This window comes from Citrus clementina, unplaced genomic scaffold (assembly GCF_000493195.1).
Source record: "Citrus clementina cultivar Clemenules unplaced genomic scaffold, Citrus_clementina_v1.0 scaffold_2, whole genome shotgun sequence".
In the NCBI taxonomy this organism is placed as follows: Eukaryota; Viridiplantae; Streptophyta; class Magnoliopsida; order Sapindales; family Rutaceae; genus Citrus; species Citrus x clementina.
In genome coordinates this window covers 35,095,641-35,110,807 of record NW_006262688.1, presented here as the reverse complement: position 1 = coordinate 35,110,807, position 15,167 = coordinate 35,095,641, and the positions used below count along the sequence as shown (strand labels likewise).

The following is a 15,167-nucleotide window of genomic DNA, read 5'->3' as shown; positions in this document are numbered from 1 at the left end:
AGTTACATATCAAAGTATTTAAATAGTTCAAATATTTTGAAAAACAAAAATGTAATGTGTATGTTTTGTGTTTTTGTTTTTTAATATAATAATAATAATTTATTGGGATAAGGGTTAAGATAGGACTTTTTAGTAAAGTTTTAATTATGAATGTGATAGGGTCAGACTTTAATATCTTGAGTAATAATTAGACTCTTAACCCTTAATTTTGAATAGGGTACCGTACTGAAATTTTTTGTCATCTCTAATTAAATTCATGTTTATACTACTTTAAGCATAACATTATTATTAAGGGCTTGTTTCAGATCAAGTTTGAAGTTAGAACTGCTAATAAAAAAAAAACTACAATTATTGTTGTGTGTTTAATAAATCACTACTTGTAGGGGTAAAAGTTGATGACATTTGTAAATATAATAATTTTAATATATTTGTTTAAAATTTTATTATATTTTAAGACATTCAATTTTAAAATTAATTATATATGCTATGAGAAATTATATCCTAATTAATACATTATGGTTTAGCTATCATGCAGCTAAGTTGTGTTAACTTACTTGCTTAGATGCAGTACCAAACAATATCTAAATATTTTTCGGTCCAATCCAATCATATAATGTCTTATCATATCTAATTCAGTCTAATAAAATAAAAATGTACTTAAAGTTTGATAAATCATACCAATAATTTATATGTCTAATTTAAGAAATTACATAATAATTCATAATTTAACTTATAAGACCACATATATAAACATTTGTTAAACACTTTAATAGCGAACTGATTAGATGCGCACGTCACGCATGTGTGTAACTTGATCATTGGTTGGCATCTAACAGCTCGACTAATAATAAGATGACACATGACCGGTTATTCATAACAAAGTGCGCGATAACAACCACCCGATCATTTTTGCACGTTAATAATAGCCGAACTTTAGTAATAATACAAGCAGCTGTTACAGAAAATCACCAGAAGGCCAGTTACTATGAATGAATCGGATTGGACAAATGTGTACGGCGCCACGGCGGTGCGCTGGGCCCGCCGCGACAACACAATTATCAAAACACGCAATGAAAGCAATTGATGGTAATAATAATAATAATAATAATATATATATTTTTAAATAGTTAAATAAAATATAAGAGTGGTGGGAAACACCAGGAAGACAATTTTTTCAATTATTCTTGAAGCCGAAAAATTAAAGGAGCCCTTTTTTGTTTTTTTTGGAATAAATCACAGAAAAAGTAATGCCGATTAAATAAAGTTAACAGCTAGTTTAATTTAAAGAGTAAAGACGACAGAACCGGAATCTTGCATAAATATAAAGGACACTACTGCCTCTTTTTTCTCTGCCTCAAAACAGAGTACACACACAGCAGCTACTGAGAGAGAGAGAGAGAGTTGAGCAGTGAGAAATTTGGCCGAGAAAATGGCGAAAAACTCTTCAATAACTAGATGGGTTTCTCTGTTTATGTTTGTTGTTGCTCATTTGGCTTCTTCAATCCTAGCCGAAGATGGTATGTTTTCACTCCTTGTAACTGTTCGTACACTTACATTTCAGCATTTTCTATCTATTGCTTAGATGAGATTTGTTGTTACTTTTGGTATTTATTCATCCAAAATTGGAAAGTGCGGCCTTTTCCCCCTTATTTAATTGTTATTGCTTCTGTGTGCCTCCATTTCTACGAGATTTATGCGTTCTGGGTTTTTGTTATTTCTGAGATCTGATATTCACTGTGCCTTCTCTATCTCTAATTGGTTAGTTTATCAATGTGGGTCAAGTGGTCAAGAGCATGTTGTAAAGTACGAATACTGAAAAAAAAAAAAACATGAGCGATATGATATTTTAGCTAAATTTCTTGCAGTTATGCTCTACGTTCCAAAGTTTTCTGCATTTGTGACTTTGTGTCTCAGAAATCACCTAAATATACTAGTTGAACTTGGTCATTGGCCAAAAACCAGTTGCTTGCCACTCTTCTAAAACATCCATTTTTATTTATGCATTATTATTTGTTATGCCAAATTTGTTGATGAAAGTGCATATTTTGCTGGGATGGGAGGCCCTAACGATGCTATTGTTTTATTTAAAGTTATTTGCTTAGTTCTATGTTTGACCGACCGACTATGTGGGATTTTTATTTTATTTTATTTTTAATTATTTTTTTAAAAAATGATAGTATGTGTGATTTAAAAAATTTCAATAGCAATTATGTTATGGTCCCCGAGTCTTCAAAATTGTCGGCTCCACCACCATTGAGTGTTTCGCGGAGCTCCTTTATCATATAATCTGAGTTAGCAAAGCATTCCCTTTATTCCTCTTGCTGTTTGAAGTTTGCTGATTCTCAATCTGTTTGTTTATTGTGTTCTTCGATTGTTGGTTCTTTTTACTCTTTAATCGCTTATATTTTGTAGCCTACATCGTCTACGATGTTGGTGAAAATAGCACTTTTAGTGCACCCCATCTTTCAGCATTCTGCAGAAAGCTTTTCAACCCGGCTAGTTTTACCGGACTTTAATCAACCATTGGTTTGCATTGACATTACCTCAAGCTCCTGTTCATGTCTAAAATAGTACTAGCATTACAACTTGAATCACGGACATGCTGCAATACACATAAAGAGGAAAGGAGAGTGATGCATTGAAGGTGTGGTGTGGTGGGTGACAGAGTTAACATGGACCATGTTGATTCACTTTTCTCTTCCTTCTATTAGCCCTAAGGTGGGTGATTTGACTTTAGTGCAGCACATTCCCGCCAGCGTTAAAAAACAAAATAAAAAATGAAGAAGACCTTTTACATAATTTCTACAAAACGACAGTGGTTCTTTTCGTAAAGAGAAGGGAGCCGGCTTATACAATATATATTTTTATCACCGATTTTTGGGAGTTGATGCACCCCTTCCCTTCTCGCGTTTTTCAACTCATGTTTTGTCAAAGGTAAAAAGCAATTTTCCACTCAGTAGTCAAGCGCAGAAAGGACTTGTGTTGAAAATATGGGCCAAAGCTGAGCAATAAAATCGTGGGGTCCACGCGGTAAACGCGGCTTCTTGGTCCAAGTTGGATTGGACGAGTCTCGTCTCATTCTCGCGCCTTAAGTTCTTTTCTTTATTATCCTCTTCCCATTTTTAAGTACACAGTATTTTCGTTCGTATTTCGTCCGATAGCTTTGACCGATGACAGATTTGGACTAAATAGCTTTATTATTGTTTCTTCCTTGCTAGCCACTTCTTAATATTTTCTTGATAATGCATTGTTATTTTTGTGCGGGTGAGCTTTCTAAAGTTTTGAGGCCCGTACGTAGATAAGGTTATCCACTGGGTTTATTGTTCCTACAAATTTGCTGTGAGGGGACTCGATCTCTTAATATCTTGTTCGCTGTAGACTTTTTTGATTAAAATTAATGCATTAATAATGATTTTGTATAGTGCTTCTGACACTATGTTGGAACAAAATAGTCCTATTCTCTCTTTGCTAGGCTCCTAACCTGTAATTCCTAGCTGCCTCATTTTCAAAAAACGGGTGCCAAGCTTCTTCAGTGTTAGGTGCGGTACTAACTAGTACATGGGTCCATTATTATGATAGGCGAACCCATTACGCAATTATACAATCCTTCATAGTTTCCACCATCAAGGTCCAAATTTTTTCTTTTGTTAGCACGTTGATAATATGTGACCCTATTTTTGTAGACCGTTGGTTCCCACAACATAAATTTAATAAGAGAATATTTCATCTTAAAATTGATTAGCTAATGGAGAAATTCGAACCAAATGTTGGATATAGATTTAGTATTTTTGCTAATCTGAAAAAGAAAAGTAGAATACTAATATGCGTTCTTTCCTCATATTGCATGCAGGTTTAGTGGCTAATGGCGATTTTGAGACATCCCCGTCGCACGGCTTCCCGAGTGAGTCCATAGCAGATGGGCCCACAGAGATTCCAAGCTGGAAATTAAACGGCACCGTAGAGCTGGTCTCATCTGGGCAAAAACAAGGTGGGATGATCCTCATTGTGCCACAGGGTTCTCACGCCGTTAGATTAGGCAACGATGCGGAGATCAGCCAGGAAGTGAGAGTTGAAAAAGGGTCTACGTATTCCGTTACGTTCAGTGCGGCGCGCACGTGCGCTCAGCTGGAGTCGCTGAACGTGTCCGTGCCACCTGCATCACAGACCATAGACCTGCAGACATTGTATAACGTGCAAGGTTGGGACCCGTACGCGTGGGCTTTTGAGGCAGAAGACGACAATGTTAAGCTTCTTTTTAAGAATCCGGGCATGGAAGATGACCCCACTTGTGGGCCCATCATTGATGATATTGCGATCAAGAAGCTTTTCGCTCCTGATAAGCCCAAAGGTAAATTCTATTATTTTATTATACTCTTTTGGTGTCTGTAGGCCCTGGACCCTGGCGGGGAGGGTATGGAGCTGATGCTTTTTTAAATCAGCATCCAAAGCAGGGGGCCCACGGATGGACATTTTTCTTTTGGGAGTCTCGATTTATGATTAATCAAAGTGGGGGTGTGCCAAAGAATTCAATGCTTTGATGGCTTTAATTAAAATAATAAATGTTTGGTAAATGGCAGAGCAGGATTAATTTGAAAAACAGGATTAAGAGAAGAATCAGTAAAGTAGAGGGCCTCTAGGTGCTTAGAGGAAGAAAATAATCAACTTCGGTGCCGAGTGGTTAGTGCCGAGTGGTGGGTTGCTACTATTCTATTTTCAGAGTTGTCGTACATATAATTTAGATGAAGGTAGATTTTTTTTTCTTTTCCTCATGTTGATAGTGTAGTCGTCTTGTTGTAGAAATTTATATCTCTCTGTGTATGTGTTCTTTCCCCCCTTAGAAAAAATACGCACCCAATCATTCAACCTCCTCTATTTAACATGAACTTCACTAAGGAATTAAAAGAAAAATTACTGAACTCTACCACTTTTTTATTATCGAGAACTATTTAACTTTGTCGCATAATAATTGACAAAGGGGCCTTGTTGCCTAGGGTAGGAGAAACAGGAAAATAGAGCAAAATATCTGAATAATATAATTGTCAATAAAAAATAAGAATCATAAAAAAATTAAAAAATAAGTTTGGTTTTGTAGATAGAAATTCAGACACTTCCCAACTTATAATCCCTTAAATGAAAGATTTTGCCCTTAACGGAAAGTTTGTCAATTGTTGCTTAGAATCGCCCCCAGCTAAGTTATGTTTTATTGGATAAAACATAGTAGTTAAATTCAAAAACTGAATTGGGATGTAATGTACAGCATTGTTGATATAATTCTCTAATATTCATTCCCCATTGCTACAATCTTCGCAGACAATGCTGTAGTCAATGGCGATTTCGAAGAAGGTCCGTGGATGTTTAGAAATGTATCGCTAGGAGTCTTGCTTCCCACCAACCTCGATGAAGAGACATCCTCATTGCCTGGTTGGATTGTTGAATCAAACAGAGCTGTCCGTTACATCGACTCCTACCATTACTCAGTCCCCCAAGGAAAACGTGCCATCGAATTACTCTCAGGGAAGGAAGGCATTATCTCTCAAATGGTTGAAACCACGGCAAACAAGGATTACAGCTTGACATTTTCTTTAGGCCACGCTGGGGACAAATGCAAGCAACCACTTGCAGTCATGGCATTTGCTGGGGATCAAGCCCAAATAGTACATTACACAGAGGATGCTAACTCAACCTTCCATGATGCTAATGTGAATTTCACTGCCAAAGCTGATAGAACACGTATTGCATTCTACAGCGTGTATTACAATACACGAACAGATGACATGAGCTCATTATGTGGTCCGGTTGTGGATGACGTGAGGGTGTGGTTTTCAGGTTCTAGTAAAATTGTATTTGGACGATTGGGATTAGGCCTTGGGGTTGGCTTTTGGTTGCTTGTTTTAGTTCTGTTTTAGGTTGGGATTAGGCCTTGGGGATGGCTTTTGGTTGCTTGTTTTAGTTTTGTTTTAGATTGGCAAGCAATTATGTACTGTTATTAAGTATGGTTTAATAGGTCTGGCATGGAGTGTTAATGGTAAAACCATAATCCCATGTCTATGTTGTATGTGAGCTTCGCGACAGAGCTTTGCTATGAGAAAGTATCTTGGCTTTATCTTATTGCACTTTTAACTTTGCTTCCTGGTAAATACATTAGGTGCATCAATTTGCCACAATATGCGTGCATCCAAATTCCTGTTGTAAAACAAACACAAGGTCAAATATTCTTTCTCCATCCAATAAGGACCCTTTTTATTTCATGATCTTACTACATGCCTGTATTCTTGATTCCTTAGAATCTTGTTATACGATCGTACTTTTTTCCTTTAATATAAAACGCGTAACCATATACTTGGCTGCAAAATGACCGAAAATGGTGAATTTCCCTTGTACTACAAGGTACAAGATTTTACTCATTGATAGAAATGAAAATTTAATTTTCATCTTAAAATTCAATTAAAATTTATTCTTCAATGCATATGAAATAACAATCTTTTGATGATGAATAAATGGAATTTTGGTTAAAAATTTCGGGCCAATTAAATTGTCCCTTGTATTTTCAATGCAATCCACTGGGTTCAGCTTTTGAAAATTAGATGTAATTACTATTTTTTTTTTTAATGATAAGATGTAATTACTAATTAGATTAATCATTTAATCTGCTTGACTTAAAAGCTCAAACTTCTTAAGCGACATCGTTTGAATGGGAAGAAGAGACGTCGTCGCATCAGCAATTGCCAAAAATTTTCAACTCAAGGATGGTGAAATAACGAAGATGCCCATGAGTCCTATAAAAGGGAGCAGAGGTTAGAAAAGCAACTTGAGAGAGAGAGCAGGAGAAGAAAGAAGAATGGGCGGGAGGGGTTTTACCTAAAGGGAATCTCATTTCAGCCTATTCTTGCCTCAATACTCTTTTCTTCCTCCTCTACCCCTCTCCTTCCGTCCCCAGAAAATGGACGGCTTAGAGGCTCCCACCTCTACCACCGCCATCCCGGCCGTGGATTCGAACCCACCGTCTCCTCCGCTCGATCCAGATTTCTCTCCCGTTGGATCACCCGAGCACGACATCCCTGATGTTCCAGTTCCACCGTCAGATGACGATCATGATCACGACCACTGCGAGGATCCGATTAAAGATCACGAGAACTCCTCTACTCCAGCTGTTCTCACTGATGATCTGAAACAAAGGATCATTAAGCAGGTATTTATTAAAGTGCTAGCGTGTTTTTCTAATTACTGTTCCTTCTTTTTTTCTTTTTTGGTTTCCCTTTAGGTGTCTGTGTTTGCTGATGGAAACGCTTTTTTAATTGTGTTGGCAATGAATTATGTTGTCATTAGGTTTCGTTTTGATACTTTTATTTGAATTCTCAAACGCAACCTACAGGAGTTTGTTTATTGTGTTGCAGGCGGAATATTATTTTAGTGATGAGAATTTGCCAACTGATAAGTATATGATGAATTTGATTAGAAAGAATAAAGAAGGTTTCGGTAAGTACTCTGCCATGTATTTGTGTTTTCAACTCTTGAAACATCAAACTGTATGTGTTGAGAATTGTTTAAGTAATGGTATGTAGTGCCTGTTTGGTATGGCTTATTTAAGAGCCATAAGTGCTTATTTAATCGTATAAGCACTTTTTAAAATTTTTTATGGTGTTTGGTTATTTTTTTAATAGAGTTTTTTTAGCTTAAATAAACTAATTTATCTCTACTAGTAAAAACCCAAAATTTAAGCTTTTAGGAGTAGAGGCTATAGAGCTTTTTTAAAAATATATAATATAAAAAATATCACACAGGTTAATGGTTCAAAAGTACTTTTTTTATTGACAACCAAACACCCAATGACTTTTTGTCCAAAAACTCTATTGGTATAAGCTCTACTGTTATAAGCTCTATTTAATAAGCTGTACCAAACGGAGCCGTAGTGTTAAGCTCAAATAAGTTGTTATTGAAAGGTCTCTTAAATTTGTACTGCTGTGAGTTCCACTGACAATTTCCCCTTCCCATACAAATGATGTGTTAACAGTTTTAAGTGCATGGAAATTATGATCGAACTACAATATGTTATCTATGATGGAGTAACTTCTGTGGCATGGGCGTGATTTTTTTGGGGAAGTAGGATTTATGGTTTGCTGACCTATAAATTGGTTAAGTTTCCAGCTTGCTATTCAATGTGCGGTAGAATAAAAGAAACTTGCCACATCTATCTGGTACATTGTTAGAGAAACTAATGCTCCTGCTGTTTTGTTTTTCAGAAACTATGGATTTCCAAACTAACTAAAATGCAAATTAATAATTTAACTTGGAGAATAAAGATGGATCAGTTGAAAACAATCAATATGGCTTTTAGTGCAAAATTAAATCTGGGAAATATTTTGTAGAATAGAGATGATGAAGGTGATGAAGTAAAGCAGGTACTTATGACAGATTGGCTAGCCTGGATGTTTTCCTGGTGCAGCCATTTTGCTGTGCCGAGCTTTTGGGTGTCAATCTGAATGACTATGCAATTGACCGCTGTCTGATTCCTTCTCTATTTGAGGAATTCTTTAGGTTCCTTCAACCTTGTTCATGGATATTAATAAAGTTGTTACTTTATTAACATATTATGTGGTCTTTTTACCTGCATTTTGACATGTATTGTTGATGGTTCCAGAAACTGGCCATCTAGACTGAAATATTTTTATTCTGAACTTTCCTCTCTCTTTACATTCTACTGGGATTGGAACTATTTCTGTTATTTACCTGATATTTTGGGTAATGGGAAGAATTGATAATGCCTACTCTAACGTATCCACTTTTCCAAATGGTAGAATTATTTTAATAACCCAAGGATTCGGTTAGTTTGTCACTTTCTCGGTACATGTTACTGATAGCTAAGATTCGGGTTTGTTTGATTTGGATATTGGATCTGTGCCCATGACAAAGTACTGATTTTTCTTTGATCCTTAGTTGTAGAATCGAAAATAGAATATACACCGGAATCTTTGTACATATCTTGTTTCCATCTTTTGATTCTTCTTTAGCTCCTGTGTTATTGGATGGTTTCTTTGGGCTGCATGCTTGTGAGGCTAAAATGATTTCCGTTTATTTTAAAGCTTCCTAACTGCTTAAAGTTTTCAAACCTGTATCTATCTTTTTATATGATGGGAAATTAGGAATACCTGTATCAATCTTTTCCTATAACTCTATTTTCATATTTATGGTTTGTCTTTCTTGCAGTTCCAATATCAGTTATTGCTTCTTTTAGGAAATTGAAGAGGCTTACCCGAAACCATGCATGGATAGTGGCTGCACTCAGGGAATCATCCTTGCTTGTAAGCTGCTTCTTTCCTTGCAATAATAATGATTAGGGTGTTGATGTTATCTACATATCTGAAGTGATAAAATGCAACGTCACTTGTGCCTTCTGCGTTGAGGCAGATGTTAATGGTAGCTTCTTAATAATTCAATGAGTCCAGTTAACTATGATGTAAAGGGTGTTTATTCTTTAATTATTTCCTAATTTCCCTTTTTAAATAAAATAAAAATTAAAGGTTGTGAGTTCGAATGGGAAGAAGGTAAAGCGCCTTAATCCTCTTCCAGTCACTGAAGTCAGGGATCCTAAGGTAATGAATTGCATGAACTTGATTGTTTCATTCTTATGTTAATTTGATAAATTTATAGCATCTAATTTGTGGACCCTAGTTATTCACTGTTTTGGTAGAGAATCTACCTGAGGATCACTCGGTAGAGAACATGCAGAGAATATTTGCAGAAGCTGGAAAGTATGTGCTTTGTTTTTAAAGTAAAATGAAAAAAAAAAAATTGTTCCTTTACAAAGTTTTATTCAGTGAGCTATTTTTCTTCTTTTTTCGATTTGATTGTATAGTTCTTTTTTTTCAGAATAAAAAGCATCTGCATCCGTGATCCAAATGTTGTGGAAGAGTCGAAAAAAAGCAGCAAATGTGATTACTTGGTTAGTAATAAGGTATGGAACTGATATAGACAATGTTTTAGGTGAAAGGTTTTGTATTACACTATGATTAATTTATTGCATTCTCACTAAAAAAATGATTTATTCCTGGCTGCCATTTGTTTTACTGGATTGGAAGTCATTGCTATGGTTATGGAGATGTCCACATGTGCCTTTGGCTGGGGGTAAACTGTAACTGTTGTGAAATGGATAAAGGGTGTTAAGATTTTAATCATTACCACTTGAAAAGGATTAGAAGACAGATGTGAACAGTTAACTTGCTATAATAATCTGTGAAAACTTTTGTTGATAAAAAAGGTGATGATAACTGGTGTTTGTAGTAGTAGCTTGATTTTGTTGATCCAGTTTATGTAGTGTTCTGCTTTCTGTCTGTAGTTACACGCTTTTGTGGAGTACGAGACTGTGGAGGCTGCTGAGAAAGCTGTGAGTATCAAGTAAACATTCACAATTACACTGCATTTTGCTTATGATGTTAGTTTACTAATTTAAAGGTTGACCTGTGTTTGGATCAGGTGGCTACTTTGAATGATGAACAGGACTGGAGAAATGGCATGCGGGTCAAGCTTCTTAAGAGAATGGTAATTTAACCTTCTTTCCTTATATGCACTTGCGTAGTTAACAGGAGCTAATCTTAGGTCACCTGTTACAGGGAAATTATGGGCAGAGAAGGCAAGCCTGGAGGGGATCTGATTCTGAGAAGAACAACAGTGGTCGAACTTCTGATCTAGCTGGCAATGAGGAGCATCAAAACTCGAATGATCGACATGATGATACACCTGACGAAGAGGCAAGTCCTTTAACATGCTATTTTATGAAATTATTGGTATTTTCTATTTGATTTAAAGTTGTGCTGTTGAGAGCTTATTGTTGATTGACATATGATAATATGAATAGTAAGAGTTTAAACTGCTGTAGAATATTTTGTCAAAGCTCTATACTTTTATTTATTTATTTATTTTCATTTTCATGTTGACATGAGAAGAGGAATAAGCAATGATCGGATGAGAGTAAAAGCCAGATAAAGATTTTTATGTGTTGCTGCTTATTCTTTTCAGGAGGGAGAGCACTTATCCAATTCCAAGGAGAAAAATGATGGGCAGAAAGGAAGAAATCGAGGACGATCAAGGAGACAGAGATACCGGGGTGGGCCCAATGGCCTGGGTATTTAAACCAACCAGTGCTTTTGGTTCTTTTTCCTTTCCCATCTTTTTAAATTTATGTTTTTCATGTGACTCAAGTGACTGTCTCATCTGCGGCAGGCCATGGGACTACATCTTCTCATGCTCTTGAACCGACGAAGCCACCTCCTGGCCCCAGAATGCCTGATGGAACCAGAGGATTCTCAATGGGACGAGGTCGGCCTCCTATCTCAAATCAGAGTTAGCACGTGATATGGTCCCTTCATCTATTGTATTTTATATGTACGTTGTATAGACGTGGAAATTGGGCTTGGTTTGAATGTTCCTGCCTTGTTTTAACTCTCTGGGTATTGTGATTTCAATTAGCTCATGAAGCAGCGTTCTGAGTTATACATGCAATATTTTGGATGTTTCTGATTTTATTTTGTAGTTTTACATATATTTCAAAAATATTTGCTTTTGTGGAAACTAAAACCTCTTGCTGGTTCATATGACTATGTTGGGGCCTTAATAATAGATTCTATTATAGCTGAATCAACTAACTTTAAAATGTAAAATGCCATGCCATAGTTTATAGTCTGTAGTGAACAAAACCATTCACAAATAATGAAAATAATAGTAGTAGTAGTAGTTTGTTTGGCTTTAGAAATAACGCTTACCAAGTGTATTATTCACTAATCGATCCTCGTGGTGGATTCCAAAATTTTCCTTCCATATGAGAGACGAGACGTGATATCAAAACAAATGTTCCGACACACAATCACATTCAGGAGGGCATGAGTTGAGCCCCATGGGCCTCATTTCTTTGCATTAAGGTCTTGAATAATCACGTTCGGGCTCCATCAATTTAAAATTTCAGCTTTAAAAAAAAAAATAACTTAATTGTTCATTATTTATTTACATCTACTCAATTCAATAACAAGAGTTGTAAAATTAAAAGAGTGATATTCATATCTCTGTCCATCTAACATTGAATTGAATAAATATAATAAATAAATAAAAATTAAGTGGACCACAAACACAATGTTGTTCCGAGGATTCCAAAGTAAAGCGAGCGCCTGCTTTCTCTTCTTCCCTCCACCGTTTTAACAACATAGGTATGTATTATTTTAACTAATGCTCGATCATTTGAGAAGCAGAGTATTTTATTATATATTTTTTATGTAAATAAACCGTTTCCTGGCTCGAATTTTCTTTTTCTTTCCTTGAACGGCCTTTGCCTCGTCTGTCCTGTTTCGCCAACTCCAACCTCCTTCAGCAACATCTTAATTAACTTTGTTCTGTTGCGAATACTCTCCACTTCGATTGTGTCTTCTAGCAGTCCAATCATTAAGTAATCATGCGATCTTGTTCGTCATTTCAGCGTCACTCACAATCACATCTTGGCCACTTTCGAGCTCGCCGAAGCTCTTCTTTAATTGCAGCCAAAACTTCTTGCCGATTCCGTTCGGGGTCTCTCTCTCCCGAGGTCTCATATTTCTCACTCGTTTGACCTCTCTATTTTTATTAGATCATCCATTTTTATTAGATAACTGGAAATTGGTTTTAGATTTTAATTATTTGTTTCACATCGAAAGGTTCATTTGGTTACTGTTTGATGACTGCTTATCTGTTTCTTGGCTTTGTGCAGTTAAATGGATCAAAATCAAATGTCAGCAGAACACACGGTTATCAATTGCAATATGCCGCTGTTCAAGTTAGAGCCTTCAACGATGTATTAATTTATTAATTTAAATAACGCTTTGTGTATTTAAATGAAATGAGGCTTTACAAAACATGAAAGAATAATCCTGTGTTTTGGGACTTCAATTTATTTTTACTTTTTTTTTTCTAGGATTTTGATTTTGCATCGTTTGATAACTGGAGTGACAATGAGGGCACTGTTGGGCACATGGTTTCCTCCAGTGAAGGAGAAGAGAGTGATGGAGAAATTGTATTGAATTCTATTTCTGATACTGACTTGCCTAGTGTTTTTGTGTCAAATAATGACGCTCTAACACTAACTGCTCATAGGCTCGCTATGATTGGGAGAGCACGTAGAAGACACAGGCAAGTGTGTCAGATCAGTTGTTGTTGTTGGTTTTTTTTTTTATTATTATTATTATTATTTTTTATATTGAACTGCTTCCATGTTTCATGCAAAACATTATACATCTTAACTTTATGAGATGGGTTATACCTTTTGTATTTTCTAGGTATGATTTGATCTTTTACTTACTGTAATTGCAGGATCAAACTTGGGTTATTTATCAATCTTGGACTGATAACCTTCTTGACTGTGCTGCTTCTATTTGTGGATTGGTGTGCATGGAAGATTGTCAGACTGCCCTTGGCACCCTTTTACTTGACCCGTCCCTTTTTTATTTCAGCAGTTTTAGTCTCTTGCGCAGGATATATATGCGTCCCATTGCTCAAAAGTCTGAAGATTCGTCAGATCATCAGAAAAGAAGGGCCTGCTAGGCACTCCAGGAAAGGCAGAACGCCAACAATGGGTGGACTATTTTTTGTTCCAATTGGCATAGCTGTTACAATAGCCACAGTTGGTTTTTCATCTCTTCAAGTTTCTGGAGCATCAGCAGCAACTTTAGCAATTGCTCTAATTGGGCTAATTGATGACGTGATATGCCTCGTAAAGAATCATAGTAGTGGGTTGTCTGCATGGTCAAGATTAATTTTGGAGGTAAACATTTTTCCATTGCTGCTTTCTTGCTAATTGTGTGAATAATTTCTGTTAGCTATTTTTTGAATAATCCTGAGCCATGATACTTTACAGGTAGCAGTTGGGACGTGGTTTTCATTTTGGTTGGAGGCTACAAGCATACCGTCTCCTTATGGCATGTATAGCTTCTTGTAACTAATCTGATCAACATTTATCTGATGGTAACTCACATATCTATTCTTGTGTTGACAAACTTGCCACAGAGTACCAAGTTTTGTTCAAAACTGCAGAGGTTTTAGGATATCACAAATTGAAGTATAGATTGTCTGATGGGCTGAGCTTAGCATGTGCCAAAATTTCTTAACTCTCATATGAGAAATCATGGTGTGGGTTGAAACTCTTGTTATGCTAGAATAGAATGGTTAAGATTTTTATGGTTTGGAAGACTGATCATAGGAACAATTTGACAAAAATTCGGAGTATCTGTCATACCATATCTGCTTAAACAGGATTTTATGTCATTTTGAGTTGAATATTTGTAATAAACTTATATCTATAAAATCTTTCAAAAGCGTTACTTGGCACTCTTTTTTATGCTTTTTGAATCAATTGTTCCGGGTTCTGCTTCTGAAATTGATGTAATAATCTGTCTAGCAAAAACAATGTATTAACATGACAGCTGTAGTGCCAACGTGCTTTTGCTTCGGCTTTCGCGAAGTTTTGGTTGAATGATGAATTTACTCAAATCTATTTTTCATTTTGTAATGCAGGAAAATGTTGGTTCCTTTACCTGCACCATTAGGCCTTCTGTTCTTGGGAAAATTTTATCTATTGTTGACTTCCTTCACTTTTGTTTCCATGGGAAATGGGGTTAATTTGACAGATGGTCTTGATGGGCTGGCTGGTGGAACTGCAGCATTGGCTTTTATTGGAATGTCAATTGCAGTGCTTCCAATATGCTCTGGTTAGTAAAAATGAATTTAAACTTACTATATGAGGATCCTCTCCACTTAGAGGGTGAAAATGACATTTTATTATTAGTAATCATGTGTTATGGTTTTCAATTTATATTAAATTATACCTTGTGTGCTCATTTTGTCTTCTTGTTAATCATGGTTGAAACAAAATCCATGCTATTTAGAGTGTCCCATCACCTCCACAGTGCTTCCCCTATAACAGGGTTAAGATTATTATTCTAGTTCAGGATGGGTTATGATATTTCATTGCAATATTAGAAACTTATTAGCAATATTTAAAGTTTTAAACAAGCCTTTTTGGTTACTATGTCTTACTGACTGCAAATCTACTTTGCGAACCAGAACTTTCAATATTTGGAGCATCAATGGCAGGAGCATGTGTTGGTTTTCTATTGCACAACCGGTACAGGGCATCTGTATTTATGGGTGATACT

The 15,167-nt window shown here is 36.0% G+C and overlaps 3 protein-coding genes across 3 annotated transcripts in view; all 3 read left to right on the top strand.

Annotated features, from left to right (window-relative positions):
• Positions 1-1,217: 1,217 nt before the first annotated feature.
• Positions 1,218-6,103, top strand: LOC18050712. Its single transcript, XM_006449620.2, has 3 exons — positions 1,218-1,517; positions 3,851-4,348; positions 5,311-6,103. Exons 1-3 carry the CDS (start codon positions 1,430-1,432, stop codon positions 5,904-5,906), a joined length of 1,182 nt encoding a protein of 393 aa, XP_006449683.1. The 5' UTR covers positions 1,218-1,429; the 3' UTR covers positions 5,907-6,103.
• Positions 6,104-6,795: 692 nt separating this feature from the next.
• Positions 6,796-11,517, top strand: LOC18050711 (la-related protein 6A). The gene is made up of 11 exons (XM_006449619.2): positions 6,796-7,189; positions 7,395-7,476; positions 9,205-9,299; positions 9,519-9,590; positions 9,670-9,749; positions 9,868-9,952; positions 10,334-10,381; positions 10,471-10,536; positions 10,608-10,745; positions 11,014-11,119; positions 11,218-11,517. Exons 1-11 carry the CDS (start codon positions 6,941-6,943, stop codon positions 11,340-11,342), a joined length of 1,146 nt encoding a protein of 381 aa, XP_006449682.1. The 5' UTR covers positions 6,796-6,940; the 3' UTR covers positions 11,343-11,517.
• Positions 11,518-12,242: 725 nt separating this feature from the next.
• LOC18050710 (phospho-N-acetylmuramoyl-pentapeptide-transferase homolog) overlaps positions 12,243-15,167 on the top strand; it is a 3,620-nt gene continuing 695 nt past the window's right edge. Inside the window, exons 1-7 of the mRNA XM_024191001.1 lie at positions 12,243-12,565; positions 12,728-12,811; positions 12,932-13,146; positions 13,327-13,777; positions 13,871-13,935; positions 14,527-14,720; positions 15,076-15,167. Of these exons, the coding sequence (XP_024046769.1) occupies positions 12,437-12,565; positions 12,728-12,811; positions 12,932-13,146; positions 13,327-13,777; positions 13,871-13,935; positions 14,527-14,720; positions 15,076-15,167 (1,230 nt within the window). The 5' untranslated portion in view covers positions 12,243-12,436. The remainder of the gene's footprint in view (positions 12,566-12,727; positions 12,812-12,931; positions 13,147-13,326; positions 13,778-13,870; positions 13,936-14,526; positions 14,721-15,075) is intronic.

Bases quoted from the DNA above. Each gene is read 5' to 3' on its own strand.
- LOC18050712 (XM_006449620.2), top strand. From the start codon at position 1,430: ATGGCGAAAAACTCTTCAATAACTAGATGGGTTTCTCTGTTTATGTTT. The intron at 1,518-3,850 runs GTATGTTTTCAC...TATTGCATGCAG, and splicing joins TTCAATCCTAGCCGAAGATG to GTTTAGTGGCTAATGGCGAT. The intron at 4,349-5,310 runs GTAAATTCTATT...CAATCTTCGCAG, and splicing joins CGCTCCTGATAAGCCCAAAG to ACAATGCTGTAGTCAATGGC.
- LOC18050711 (XM_006449619.2), top strand. From the start codon at position 6,941: ATGGACGGCTTAGAGGCTCCCACCTCTACCACCGCCATCCCGGCCGTG. The intron at 10,382-10,470 runs GTGAGTATCAAG...TGTTTGGATCAG, and splicing joins TGGAGGCTGCTGAGAAAGCT to GTGGCTACTTTGAATGATGA. The intron at 11,120-11,217 runs GTATTTAAACCA...CATCTGCGGCAG, and splicing joins GGGTGGGCCCAATGGCCTGG to GCCATGGGACTACATCTTCT.